Source organism: Perna viridis, chromosome 6, assembly GCF_037379345.1.
Source record: "Perna viridis isolate PV_CMFRI_1.1 ecotype Kerala chromosome 6, ASM3737934v1, whole genome shotgun sequence".
In the NCBI taxonomy this organism is placed as follows: domain Eukaryota; kingdom Metazoa; phylum Mollusca; class Bivalvia; order Mytilida; family Mytilidae; genus Perna; species Perna viridis.
Genome location: NC_142450.1, coordinates 47,947,819 through 47,963,137, shown reverse-complemented (window position 1 = coordinate 47,963,137; position 15,319 = coordinate 47,947,819). Strand labels below are relative to the sequence as shown.

At 31.5% G+C, this 15,319-nt stretch overlaps 1 protein-coding gene across 4 annotated transcripts in view; it reads right to left on the bottom strand.

Moving 5' to 3' along the window:
* Positions 1-15,319, bottom strand: part of LOC148615349 (diacylglycerol lipase-alpha-like) — a 58,583-nt gene that overhangs the window by 36,065 nt on the left and 7,199 nt on the right. For 2 of the 4 annotated variants that reach the window (XM_088590255.1, XM_088590258.1), the window contains 3 exons: positions 7,995-8,096; positions 4,337-4,505; positions 3,668-3,703 (listed from right to left, as the gene is read on the bottom strand). In XM_088590255.1, coding sequence (XP_088446381.1) covers positions 3,668-3,703; positions 4,337-4,505; positions 7,995-8,096 — 307 coding nt within the window. The remainder of the gene's footprint in view (positions 1-3,667; positions 3,704-4,336; positions 4,506-7,994; positions 8,097-15,319) is intronic. The other 2 variants (XM_088590256.1, XM_088590257.1) reach the window with 1 other exon arrangement.

Genomic DNA, 15,319 nt, shown 5'->3' with positions numbered 1-15,319 from the left:
AGATAATTAAGTAACACTTCACTTGGCATGCTCTCTTAGGTTAGGTGTTGTTAAGTTTAACAGTGTTTCCTACCCAACTCAGAATGACTTCATCAAATATTGATATACTGAATGCAGTGATACCTACAGGTGGCATACCACAGGGCATAGCACCCTGTCTGGCTCATTATGGGTAAAACTATAATGATGATGGTAATGATTGCCTTGTTGTTCTCATTTATAAATTAATTGTTTCCAGCATAAAGAGGTGTAAACTCATGCAGCCTATTCCTTTGGTTATTTATGACTTAGTTTCTCTTGTTTGTCCAATTTTCAGGGTATGATGATCCTTCTTCTTTTCACAAATTTAAGTTTTACATTTAATTGAACCAAAGTATTAGTAGTTTCTTATTTGTTACAGAGTTCTTGGAATAAAAATTGTCTTCCCTTGACTTAATAGCCATTACCCCATTACCTAATAAATGTCTTATGCAATTATCAAGGTTGCAATATGAAAAGAGATTTTTCCACTGTTCTTTTTCCCAAATAAATATGAGAGGAAGACCAAATATGCTCTAACTAGAAAACTTGTATGATATTGCATGAAAGGTCAAGTGTTCCCTTAGAACTCAACTGGAAAACAGCCATACAATATCCAACCTCATTAACATAAATATTGCACATGGACAACTCCTCCTCTGACGAAAATGACTACTCGTGGATTGAGACCATAAGCTACCTGTGCCTGAATATCAATTAATGGATGTGGTCAATTCATGTCACAAATCATTTATAGTACCACCTTCCTCGTTATCCAAATTGATTTCTTGCCCTGCGGGTTCAAAGTCTTCTGAAAAACTCACAAGAAGGTGCTATAAATATAATCAGTATTCTAGTACCACCCATGGCAAGTGAAATTTTGGTATGGGAAAGTTATATATCATTCCCTTTGGCAAGTAGAAAGATTGAATTTTTTTATGATTTATTTAGCTTGGAAAGCAAAATTCAAGTGTAGGAAAGTTAATCTGCATTTAGAGTTTTCCCATTGAAACTTAATCTTTTGAAAAATTGTAGATTAAAACTTTCTATCATTTTATTGGTATTTTCATCTAAGTTGTAGTTGCTGTAAAAAAACCCTTTAGTCTGAAATATCCATAGAAGACTTTAAAATCTGAAAGACACATTTGGTTGTATAGTATCATTTACAAAACCAATAAGAAATCTATTTGTTTCTCAAAGAGTGTACCTCTCCCATCAAAATATCTGAAGCATTTAAGATTGTTTGGAATGAGTAAACTGCCATGCAGAAAGTAAAATTTTAAATTCTGACATGTACCAGCAAAAGCAATCGAAGAAAGTTTTTGGTTCAGAATGTAAGTCAAATTAGTCATTAACACCCCCCCCCAAACTGAAATTGTTCATGATTCTTGTCTTTTTTCAGTTTTACTTGAACACATTCCAACAAGATAGAACTTTGTTAATCAATAGAAGCCAATACACTATTTATTTTCTTTCCTTCTCTTGAGAGCATTACCAAGTCTTATAATTGTCCTTGTATGAACTCTGGTATTTAGCTGAAGAGAATTAAAGCCAAAACCATAGAATGTTCATTCTAAGTGCTAATATAAACAACTCTAATGCTTGAAGCTTTTATCAGAACTTTAGGTAATTGTTGCTGTTTTATGTCATTAGATGATTGTTTTTAATGATAGGATTTACTCAAGAGGACACTGATAAATAATGACTGTTTTAGAACAAAGTTTTTAGACTCATGATCTTTATAAATATTTGATGTTAAACTGTTTAAAAGAAAACATATCAGGCAAAGATTCATCTTTTAATGCCAAAATCCAAGTTACCATTTCAAATTTTGTAAAATATTTTATTCACTCAGACAGTTTACACTATTACAAGAAGCAGACACTTCATACATTTTTATGGAAAACACTGAAATTTTCAATTTGATGGTTTAAAAACATTACAGTCTCTCTATATCACCATTATCGAAAAGTGATATTTGAAAACTATATTCAGCACTTCACAATAAAAAAAAAATGAGAAATAAAGTTTGATTTTAATTCTATTTGGCCAGGTCAGGCAATCCATTTTTTCCTGTTTCCCTAAGATAAACTTCTTTATCAACTGCTTGGTGTACATTCTTAATATGAATATCATGCTTATATGGGATATATATGCAAATAATTACACAATTTTATTTCATTCCAATATCATATATATGCATGAATATCATCCAAGCATGAAGGTTTTATTTCTGTAATCCTTTAAACACAATATCGAGATTTATCATTCTTTTACAAATTTAATGTAGTTTAAAATAAGTATCATTTTCCATATTGTAGAATTCTTCAGTTTATTTACACTGTAAATTTAAGTACAAGTCTGCTAAAGAGTCATGCAAAGGATAAGATGTCATAAAAACTATTGATCACTTTCTGTACAAGACCATACTTTATTCTCATGAACAGAACCCAAGCCCCATGTGAGCTTGTTGATAAAACATTGCTGTTTTGGAAAACAGGGTTTCTCTATTGTTATTGTATTTTATGTTCGGGAAGAGACAAGCTTGTTCATGTCAAAGTCATTAAAACTATTTAATTTTCAACATCACTTTAAGTCAGTGCCACTACAGTATGCTTCATGATAACCTAGCCACTCTAACCAAACTGAGAGCATTAAACAATAGATTTTATTTAACACTATAAACCACTCTCAACCAATCAAAACCCTGATTTACTAGTACTCATTTAAAAAAATCTCTTAGTATTTTTTTTCACATTTTGCGTCAACATTACTCCTGCATGTGTTATAAGTGGACATATACTTGTAGTTTTTATCACACATCCTACAGCTACATATTTTAACCATCTTGTCATATTCAGTTATCAATTTCTCAAATACACACTACACATTTGATATGTTTGGCCCAATTAAAAACTAGAGGTTCTAAAGAATCTGAACTGCTTACCAGGCTTAATAAGCTACATTTTATTTTTTGTAAAAGCAAATATATTTTAATAATAATGTTGATGGATACAAATTCTGTTCAGCAGTTTTTGAGGAGATGTTTAATGTAACATAACCAAAACTAGCAAACAAACATCCAAAAAGGGCTGCAAGGGTGAACATATCTTAATTTGGCAGAATTTAGCTAAACTTTACAGTTTTGGAGATAAATGCAAAAAAAAAAAAGGTTTTATTTTGAGAAATTGTGGCCATGTTTTATCAAGGATAAAAAATTAAAAGGGTCATTTTGTGCAGAATGAACAATCATACCATTTTTCATTGAATTCTGTCCTGTAGCTTTTAGGAGAAAAACTCCAACATGGGTCATAAGATTTTCACAGATAGATCTCATCATTCTAAACACTTTTACCCCAATGAGAAAATTTGGCTGAATCTAACGGTTTCTGAGATATATACGAACATCTGCTGGCCTCACCATATATTCTATTTCAGCAACAACATCAATGGATGCCAAGTGATGGCAATAGCTCAAATGGCCTTTTCATGGCCAGTTGAGCTAAAAAAGATGACTTTTGATACATTTTTTTTTTCAGAACATAACAGTTAATTTAGTGTTATTATTAGTGTGCAATTAATCTAACAGGTCATTACCAAAATGCCAACATCATTGCAGAACTGATTGTTACAGGCATTGCCAGTTTACCTCCAGTAAAATAATAAAATATCCTGGTCTGAAAAACTTTTGTTTATAAAAATATGAAATTGAAAGGAAAATGCATGCAATGACCAGAACTAGAAGATTTATATATACTTAAAGATATCATAATGATATAAGAGTATAAGTCTGAGAGTAAAAATCAAATCAGAAAATAAAAGCTAATTAACATTTTGTCTTTTCTTTCAAGATTCCTATTTCATATATTAAAAGGAATGATGAAGACAAAATGTGGGAACAAAGTTAAGTACTGTCATCCTAGAAACAATAAAACTCTATTCTTTCAGGAAAGCCTTTGAAGCCTTTTTCTTTAATATTATAATCAATTTTAAAAAAATCTTGTATTCATAAACTCCAGGTAAAAAAAGAAATTCATTTACATTTAAGTATTACAAGTACACAGGCAATATTATTTTACATCATTTTCACCTGAATTGACCAAATAAATTTTGTGACAGAGTTCACGTAAAATTTGGGTGAACTGAGCATTCACATGAAATTAGTGTTTAGTGAATTTCATGTGATAGTCATGTTAATTTCACGTGAAGTTCACATGAATTTCATATGAGAAATATTTGCCTGTGTATAGTTGTGCTGGTAAAAAAGAATGGGACAATGTCAGAAGTTGTCAGAATAAATTAACAATGGTATTCATACCTCTGTCTCCAATTTCTCCTGCCACTGTTCCGTTTATTTCGCTTGGTCTTCTCTTTAAGACTTTCCTGGAATCTTTTCATTTTGACCCACTTTCTGCCAGCAGAGTCATAGGTGCACCACGTTGATATTATTATTGATAGCATTATAATCCAATTTATTATTATGATGGCTGTCAAAAAAAAACCAACATAATATCAAAACATGAAATATAAATATTAGGATGAAGTACAACTTAAACATGTCAGTGTTAATTCAGTGCAGTGATTGAAATGTAAATTTGACAATGGTTTTTTTTTCTATGAAATTACAAAATTTCAATAGGTTATTTTTTAAATTTCCTTTGTAAAAACTTATTTTAATAAGAAATTTTCAACTGAAAAGAAGCATAGACCCTCTAATCCCAACCCAATCACTGTACATTTTGCTTTTGTCTTAAGTTTTTGAAGAATTCAGATTTAAGTCAGCATGAATCTAGGTAAATCTATCCACTGGTGGAGTTGACTGGGGTCACAGTGTATCAATCCAACAAAATGCAGTCAACATTCACCGGGGGGGTGGGGGGGTGGGGGGGTAAGCAGCTGGTCGTAATGAAAAGTTAACATCAGCCAAAAATGGGAGATAAATCGTGAGGTCACTTATTTATTTACCATTTTCATGAGTTAGATGTCCACATTTATCAACCCGTTTATTTCTAACATAACTTACTATTAAAAGGTTGATATTAAAGTATATTTCACTGCATAACATTATCAATACTTTTGTAAAACAGTCATTCAAAAAAGTGGATATTATGATCGTAACCAAAAGTGGTCATTCAGGTTGTAATGTACACTGGTATTAATTTAATAATTGTCGTAACTGCAGTGTGATGGCCTTAACTGCTGCTAAATCAATGTCGGTAGTATCACTAAAATAAATACCGAAATGCATACTGAAGTCAAAGAGAATTTCCACAAATCACATTTAAATGAAAATAATTTTGAAAAATGATTAACCTAACATTGAAAGTATGCATTTATAATTTTGGTGTTTGACTATACATACCACAATGTATGATGTAATTCTGACATTTAAATAAGCTTTCAATTATAAACAAAAACAACTTTTGAAACAAATCAATTTTTATTCAAATCAATATCTCATCATTTTAAACCAGTATGAACCAAACAGTTGTTTGAATTGAGATCTACATTCCACCAGACTTCCAGTTTAGACAAATTTGACTTTAAACTTAAGAATGCAATTTGGTCAATCACACAGTCAGAACTGAAATGATATGTTTTACTTCTTTTAGAAGCCATTATCAAATTTGCATCCCTGCACAAAATAAAACATACATCATTTCAATAGTCCCTATGGAATACAGACTCTGTGTTCTATAGTGGTAAATTACACAACTAAATGATATAACATCACAAACTGTCTGGACTCTCATAAAAGACTTTAGTCCCAGAGGTTAAAAAAAAGCAATTATTCCGATAAAAAGTCCCATACATCATTTAACTAGACTCATTTTACAGAATCTGGTCTCTGATGTCTAAAGCTATTATTATATGGATGACCAACTTAAACATTTCAATTGACAGAAGTTTATATAATAGCAAACTTGTAGAATTTTTTTTTTAATCAAACTATTATAAAAATTAAGAAAAATACTATTTTTGTTATTTATTCATTCATATTTTTATTTTCATGATTAGTGATATAAAATTACAATATCTCAAGTACATTAGAATGTCAAATAAATTGCATGCTAATGGAAAATAAATGGATGTGTTTAATGATTTTCTTAATCACTTGTTGCATGCAAAATATTTCTTTCAGAGTTTAAACAGCCAGTGCCAGAAATTTCTTCAACTACTAACCAAACAATCTATTTCAGTAGCTGATATATAAACAAAAGTTTCTTCAAACTTGATTCATTTTTTTAAATCAAATTTAAATTCTCTCATCCAAATAAACTTTTTAAAGAACCATTTTACAGATCAGGTAGTTCTTGAACAAGTTTGGGAGTCTTACATAGTACTATAAACCTACCAAATATTTTTACTATATCAACAAATTCTTGTTTTTATAATAGTAAGCAGACATATGTCAGTACTTCATTCAAAACAGTAAAGGTCCCAAGGAACTAATTCTATATTGAAACCTTGAAACATGTTTTGTTTGTAATTTATTTTCTACTATATCCTACCGTGTGGCAATATGTAAATAGGATGAAACTATTGAAAACATTATTTAAAACACATTTACACCATTCCTATATTTATAGAATCATATTTAAACCATAAGAAAAAGTACATGAAGTATGTATGGGAATCACAAATAAGGCCTGATGGGAATTTTGCCAGACCTTTGGGCAAAATTTGCCTGTGGCTGGGTTTACAGTACTATAGACAATGACTAAATTAAATGTTGCCAGATGACTGGGCCAAGTTCGCCAGAGAGTTGTACTACAGACTATGCCTGAACAGAAGTTTGCCAGACATTTAGGTAAAGTTTGCCTGTGACTAGTACTACAGAACTACAGACTATTCCTGAAGAGAAATTTGCCAGACCATAGGATAAAGTATGCCTAAGACTATTGTGACAGTTTCATGCAGATATAAACCATCACTGCTTGTTCTTCATTATGCAGTTCAAAATTTGTCTAGCCATAGATAGTGTTTTAGCACAGACTGCTGGACTTTCAACGAGATATTTAAGTTTTATGGTGTCTATAACTACAAGTTTTCTTAGAAACTAAAATCATTTATTCTGTTTTTTATTCCTTAAAGGCCTAAAACCTTTTATCTTTTGGAAGTTAAATATGCAATCATTGAAATCGGAAGTGACAGCAAATCAATAATGGAGAACTAGCCGAACATAGCTGTAATTGAATTGCTATTGAAAAACTTAAATGTTATTACTTGGTTATTGGTTTTGATCAGAAAATAGTTGCTGTAGCATCAAAATACAGATGGAAAGCTAACATTAACTAACCCAGTGGGAGGAACGATAAATAATTGATTGGACTGAACATTCCACATCAAGGTCATTGAGAGGGATAATGACTGTTGACTCAGTTTAGAAGAGTCGTTACAGAGGGAGCATGATTCCTTCTATCAAATACTCTAAATGCAACATCAATTGGAATCACTTTGGCTATCTTTGAACAAACGGATAACAACAAATTCTCTGTTATCATTTAAAGTTTATCAATCCATAAACGGATGAAAAATTAACAATTGTTAGAATTAACTAACATAAGTCCTGAGCCTTTCAGAAAAGTCTTTAATTATTAACATTAAAACAGAATAATAATAATGACACCTCAATCACATTGTGAAGGGAGAGAGAAATGATTGTGAAAAGAACGATTGATTCTGAACATATTGAAGTTTCTATGCATTATAAATACCAAATATTTTGGTAAAATTTTGTAAAGTATACAATGTATACTGTCAACCAATTTACTTTTACTTCTCAAGAAATCAGTTTGATTCCACTACTACTTATTTTCATGATTAACATTCTTTTTAATATGTATAACATAATGAACAGACTCATTCGCAGCAAATTATATTTATGATTATAAAAATAAATCACAGGCAAAACTAAGCTGCCTTAATATTATATAATTAAATATATATATACATGTACTTGATAGTATACACACCTAATGCAGCTTTCTTTGGTGGTTCTGATTGACAGCTCTGGTAGTGTTTAACTAACCATAGTATACCAACAATCTGCCAGGAAAATTCTACCAACAGTACAGCTGTAAAATTTAAATCAGTCAAAATGTTACATGGAAAACTTATAAAATTGAACATAAAACTGCAACTAAGTATTCTAGAAAAGCTCTCGTTTGGCAGTAATATATACCCCATTAAATTTAAGGTGGGTAAGGAAAAACCCCTGAATGCCAAACTATACACCATAGTCCAACTAGCATTGTGTTCAGATTTGAAATGACTTGATAAACCATTTGTTTGTCTACCTTCTACTAACCTAAAGTGTGATGGATAGACAGAACAAGAGCCTGAATCAATCATCTGGTTCATTTTTCACATTTCAAGGGCAACAACTCAAACAAGGAGTCATCCAACAATTTTCACTTGATAGAGACTTTTGTATGATTTTTCAGAAGGATCATCAATTGAAAGTTTTTTTTATCTATTATAGTTTTCAAGATATTGGCAAAAAACTGAAGAAAAAAAACATCCTTTTTCACCTATCAAGAGCAACAACTCAAAAAAGGAGTCATCTGAAAATTCTTACCCAATGGAGACATTTGTAGGACTTATCAAAAGGATCATTTCATCAATTGAAAGTTTTTTATTCATTATATAATGGCTGAAAAATTGCAAAATAGTAATTTTTGGCCCTTCAAGGACAAAAACTCTAACAAGGAGTTGTCTGACAATTTTGACCCACAAGGACTTTTGTAGGACTTATCGCAAGGATCATTTCATCAAACTAAAGTGTTTTTCTATCTTAGATAGTTTTCAAGAAGACAAAAAAACCATAATATTTTGCCTTTCAAGGATAATAACTCTTAAAGAAGTCGTCGTACAAATTTGATCAACGGTCAGGTGATGGAAAAAATGCATTTTTTATCTTTTAAGGCCAATAACTCTAACCAGGAGTCGGCTATGTAGACTATAGTAGAGCTCTTCAGGCTGCAGAAGTAGAGTAAAATATATTTTCCAATATCTCTTATAGTTTTTGAGATATATGTAGAAATTGGTGACTTGACCCCTGTGGTCTAAAAATAGCAATGGTGGCCATGTTCTAGGCTTGATCTGTATAACTGATACAATTTCTAAAGTGATAACCTTAAGTTGCTAATGATCAATTTTGGTAATGATCCACAGAGTGGTTTCAGAGGAGAAGACTTTTAAAGTAAAGTAAATGGATTACACTGCTGACAACGAACGGACCCCAAATGATGATAAAATCTCACATGACCTTTTAGGATGAGATCACTATATATATTATAGTAACAGCTTATTTGTCAAGTTTGGATGAAAAATTAAATATTTCTAACTCAATGTTACAACCAAATTTCAACCTGTTTCCACTGTGTGACAATAGAAAGTAATTTGAAAGGCAGGGGCAGATCCAGGATTTTAAATTAGGGGGACCAACAGGTTAAATTTTTGAAATATTCTTCAAGAGTGGGTGCAATGTAGATATCTTTTGTGATAAAAGTAGCGTGAAATTAGTTTCAACCTAAAACCACCTAAATCTATCCCTGACAATCCAAGCTTTGCAAATTTTTGGGGGGGCCACACACCCACCACACCCCCGCCTGAATCTGCCCTGGTAGGATAATGAATATCTAAAATATAATCCTGAGTGCCTTAGTAATTGTTCTATGCAGGTGTTTATCTCAATTTGATGTAAATGTTTTAAGAAGAAAGTGTTATGTTTTAGCAGGAGATATCATGTACAGGGAACATTTTATAAATGCTACCTATATAAAACATTCTACTTAAAAAAATTGTAATTTTTTTCTTGGAGAACTGTACTTTAGAGACTTTAACATGTTTCATCCTGTAAAATCAATATACATGTATAATCTGTAAATACAGTGATGCTATAAAAAGGAGACTTAACACATTTAACATCAAAGACTTGAATCCAAACATTATATTTCACAAGTCAATAAAAAATGTCTGTATTACTTAATTCCATCATTTCAATATATTGATAAAATCTCTGGATTCAGATATTGTAAGAACTGTGTAGGTTTATCATCTGGTGAAGTTTTTATGTTGTGTTTACATTTGAAGCTGATTAGTAGAGTAATTCTCTATAAATGTCTTTGCCTATAGAACAATGTTCATTAATGGTATCTAGGGTATAAATGCATGCACATTTAATTCTAAATCATTTTTGAGAACATTTATAACATAATAATACAAGCTTGATCAGATCTATATTATATTAGTCCTAGTACATTTCTTTATGTATGGGTTCATGTAGCTTCTTTTTATAAAAAGCTTCGCTAAGCGCAGCATGATACAACTGCAGCCAAATGAACTCTGGTGTGGGAATTATATTAGTTTTTGACACATTTAAACATAGGATTTATAACTGACACAACTCATTAGGACACAATATACATGTACCAGCAGCACAAAATTTGAAATTCAATTAACTGTGAAAAAGTTAAGTTTAAAGGGTGTTAATCAAATACCTCAGCTTTGTTCCCAGTAACTAAGAAATTTAAGATGCAGGCAGGGATTTTCATAATGAAACCAATGAAAATATTTTTTTCAAAATCAGACCACACAAATAAAAGTTGATTTTTTGGGGGCATGGCCCTTTTAGGCCTTATAACTTGAAAACTGTAAGAGATATCAGAAATCTTATTATAAAATGCAGGCAAGGATTTTCATAAGGAATCCAATATAAAATCAGGCTAAAAATAGATTTTTAGGGGGCATTGTCTAATTTCTTACCACTTTTTAAAACTCTAAAACTGTTCAAAATAGGTCTAACTGTAAACACTTTAAAGACAAAATTTCAAAAGGAATAGATTGACATTTGAATCATCAAAAAGTAATTAAACATTAACTTTTTCTATCAATATTAATGATAACACCCATTTTCCCCCTTTTAGTCCCTTATTTTCAAGAGGGGCACAGAAAAAGACCCAAAATCAATACAACCCTCAGAATATCCCTAGGAACAATGTGTTAAAATTTCAGAAAGATTGGATAAGATTTACTAAAGTTATCTTTAAGCTGACAGACACAGACAATGCAGAAAACAACAGGGTGATACCACTATACCACCGAAGAATTTTTTTGTAGCCATATTAGGGATGATTTTCCGAAGTCTACAAACAAAGCAGAAATTAGCAAATCGGAAGTTAATATACAGTAAAAAAAATCGTAATGGTAAATTCCGGATTTGAAATAGCGAAATTCTGCTAAAAAACAAAAAAAAATCATCCCTGTAAAACAAGAGGCTCCGAGTAGCCTGAATCGCTCACCTGGTTCATTTTTTGTCTCAATTTTTACTCAATAACCACTTTGGTAGGACTTACCATAAGAATTTACCATTTCATCAATTGAAAGTTTCATTCTATCAATTAAAGTTTTCAAGATATTGGTTGAAAACTGCTAAAAACATAATTTTTTGCCTTTAAAGGGCAATAAGTCTAACAAGGAGAGATCCTACAAGTCTGATCCCCGCAAACTTTTGTTGGTCGTATCGTAAGGATCATTTCAGCAATTGAAATTTCTTTCTATCTATCATAGTTTTCAAGATATTGGCTGAAAACTGTAAAAAAACATAATTTTTCACCTTTCAAAGGCAATAACAATTACAAGGAGTTTTCTGACAACTTTGATCCCCGGAGCCTTTTTTTAGGCCTTATAATTAGAATCAATTCAGAAATAAAAAGACCTTGGCTAAACCTAACAGTTTTGGAGATATATGCAAAAAACTACTGTCTGACCCCTATGTTCTATTTTTAGTAGCTGCTGCCAAGTTTTTTGACAAATCAAAAATCCCCAAATCAGTCCTATGAAGGATATCCCCAAGGAACACTCATACCAAGTTTGGTGCCAATTGGTCAAGTATTCTCAGAGCAAAACGGTTTTGAAATATTAATGGACGATGACGACGACGGACAACAACAACTGACTCCAAGTGATGGCAATAGCTCACATGGTCTTCGGCGAGGTGAGCTAAAAATGGGTAATCAAACATTTACTGACTTTTGGTCAGGTACTATATATTTATGATTTTTTTTTAGATCTTACAAACATATATAATTTTTTTTTGGTTTTAAGAAAAGGCATTGTATTTTTAGCAACAAGTTATGCAATGAATGTATTGTACACACACAAATATATATTTTTTTAAATACCGTTACTTCCAAATATGATGTGTGCATGAATAGAAACAGTTTGTCTGATAACAGTTGAATCTTGATGAATTGAAATTACATCAGAAACATGTACTGATATTTAATATTGATTCTTTTTAACTATTTTTGTAGATATTTATTAATCAGTCTGATTTATTATATGTAATCTTAAGTGACCCTCTATGCTGTACCATCTATCACCAGGGATGATTCAACCCATCAATAATCTCCTCACCAATTATATCATGATCTGTCATTGGTCAAATAATTTTCTGCATTTCAGCTAACACTACTGACCATAATTTATTATGTCTATCTTAAACTTTTTTTTGCCATTTTTAAGTCGCTAATCTTGTTATGGACTTCTTGCACTTCGTAATTTCAGTACTTTACATTTGCATATGATTTGCATAATTTTGTATTACTATGCCATCTTATGCTGATGATCTGTGCTGTAAAACCGTCAATTCTAGCTTCATACAAGATCAAAATGTATCTCTTAAATATCATACATATGTGTTCTACATATGTTTTTGCTTGTATGAGAAGAGGAAGTTGTCATTAAAAGATTGAAGAATAAATGACTGGTTAGAATTGAACATACATAATATTATTCAGTCTTTGATTCAGACACAAGGGTTCATTACAATTGACTATAAAGGTCATAAACATTATCAATAATAATAATAATGATAATAACCTACAGTTGTGATCATTTCTAACCTCTCTTCGATCCTGTCAGGATTCACTGTCATAAAACAGTTTTAAACTGTCAGAAACTGTTCGGACCCGATACACATCTTGTCTGAGTCTGTCAGGGCTTTGGACAAGCTCTGTCACAATCTGTCATGGGTCTTGACACCCTCCTGTCAGGAACTGTTCTAGGTAGAACAGATATGTAGATTGAGTTCCTGACAGATTCTGACAGTCATTAGCTCGAGAATACTTCTCTGACTGAATTACATACAGTACATGTATGTGATTCGGAAAATGGTGTAGCACCCGACCCGAATCCCGTTTCGTATAACGGGAAGGAAGCCTTGCTATGTTTAAACTTGATTTTTTTTTCAATTTTTTACCTGACTTTTATGTATTAAATTTTACACTTTTATGGAACTTTAAAGTGTTCACACTCATACACTTTGAAAGAATATGACATTTTTGAAGAATTTTGACTGAAATATATAAGTCGCAGTCACCCACATGGTAGTTATATTACAAGAAATTGCATTTTAGTCAATAATTTTAGACTCTCATGGAAATCATAAGTGCTCGCTCTCATACATTTTGCAAGAATAAGATATATATAAAGAATTTTGACTCAAATAAATGTGTCACAGCCACCACAAGATAGTTATATTGAAAAATTTAGCATTTCAGTCATTAATTTTATACTCTCATGGAAATCAAAAGTGTGTGCACTTATACATTTTGCATGAATATGACATTTTTAAAGAATTTTGACTCAAACTAATATGTCGCAGCCCCTATATGACAGTTATACTGAAATAATTAGCATTTTAGTCAATAATTTTATACCCTCAAGCAAATAAAAAGTGTGCACACTCATACATTTTGCAAGAATATGACATTTTTAAAGAATTTTGACTCAAAATAATGTGTTGCAGCCTCCATATGATAGTTATACTGATAAATTTTGCATTTTAGTCATTAATTTTAGACTCTCATGGAAATTAAAAGTGCTCACACCCATACATTTTGCAAGAAATATGACATTTTTGAAGAATTTTGACTCAATACGTCACAGCCACTACATGATAGTTATACTGAATAATTTCGCATTTAAGTCATTAATTTTAGACCCTCATAGAAATTAAAAGTGTGGGCACTCATACATATGCTGGAATATGACATTTTTGAAGAATTTTGACAGAAATAAATGTGTCACAGTCACCCACATGATAGTTATATTGAAAAAAATAAGCATTTTAGCAATAGTTTTAGACCATTATGAAAAATAAAACTGCTCCCACTCATACATTTTGCAGAATTTTAGAATTTTACTTAAATACAGGTGTCACAGTCATTAATATGAAACTAACATTTTAATTTCTACTTTTTCCACATAATACCATCACAATGTAAGTAAATTGGAAGTGTCCACACTGGTATTTGTTGCTAAAAGTGGCATTTTGAAGAATTTCGACCAAAATATTTAAGTATCAGTTACTCATTTAATGCTATAATTGTCAATTTTAACATTTTTTTAGAATGATTTGTGACCCTTATGTAATTAAAAGCAGCTTTCACTCAAAAAGTACTTTGTCAATCTTGAACTTCATGAGAATTACCAAACATATGAAAGTTAACGGTTGCCACTTTTATACTTAGAACAAAAACATAGACCTTTAATTTTATATTTAAATAATTTAATTTAATTAATATCATATGTGTATGACAGAATGTAAAAAGATTATACATGTAAACAATGATACACTGTAATTGGAAATTCAATGTTAATTTTGAAATCAATATTTTTTTCCTACTCGGATTCGCTAATTTACATTAGTCACACAGTTTCGTTTTTTAATCGCGGACTTCCTGTTCTAAATTATGCCACACAAAGAAAGATTTAGAGTCAGGAACTGTCCAGGGGTATGGCAGTTTAGAACAGCTTTTCATATTTCCTTTGTCACGACTCAGGACAGTTTCTGTCAGGATCTGTCAGGGAATAGGGCAAAATGTGTCTTGACCCATGACAGCCCCTGTCAGACCCTGTCAGGATCTGTCAGGATTTCTGTTCTATCTGCTGTTGTAGAACAGAAATCCTGACAGATTCTGATAGAATTTAAGAGAGGTTAGAAGTGATCGCAACTGTATACAGTCATTGCCAAATGTTCAATCTGGTTCCTAATCTGGTTACCTGGTCAAACTATAAGCAACCCAAAGATAGCTAAAAATTTGAGAGAAACTTGTGGAGCAAAAGCATTACTTGCACTTCCTGGTAACCATTTGTTCTGATTGAGAATCAATCGGGTCATCAAGGTTACGTAAGAGCAATCATATCAAGGGAACCAAGATTCTAGTGGAAGCCACCCGATTTTAGAGCATAACGCATTCACGCTATTTGGAATGTTGAAAGCAAGCCGAAA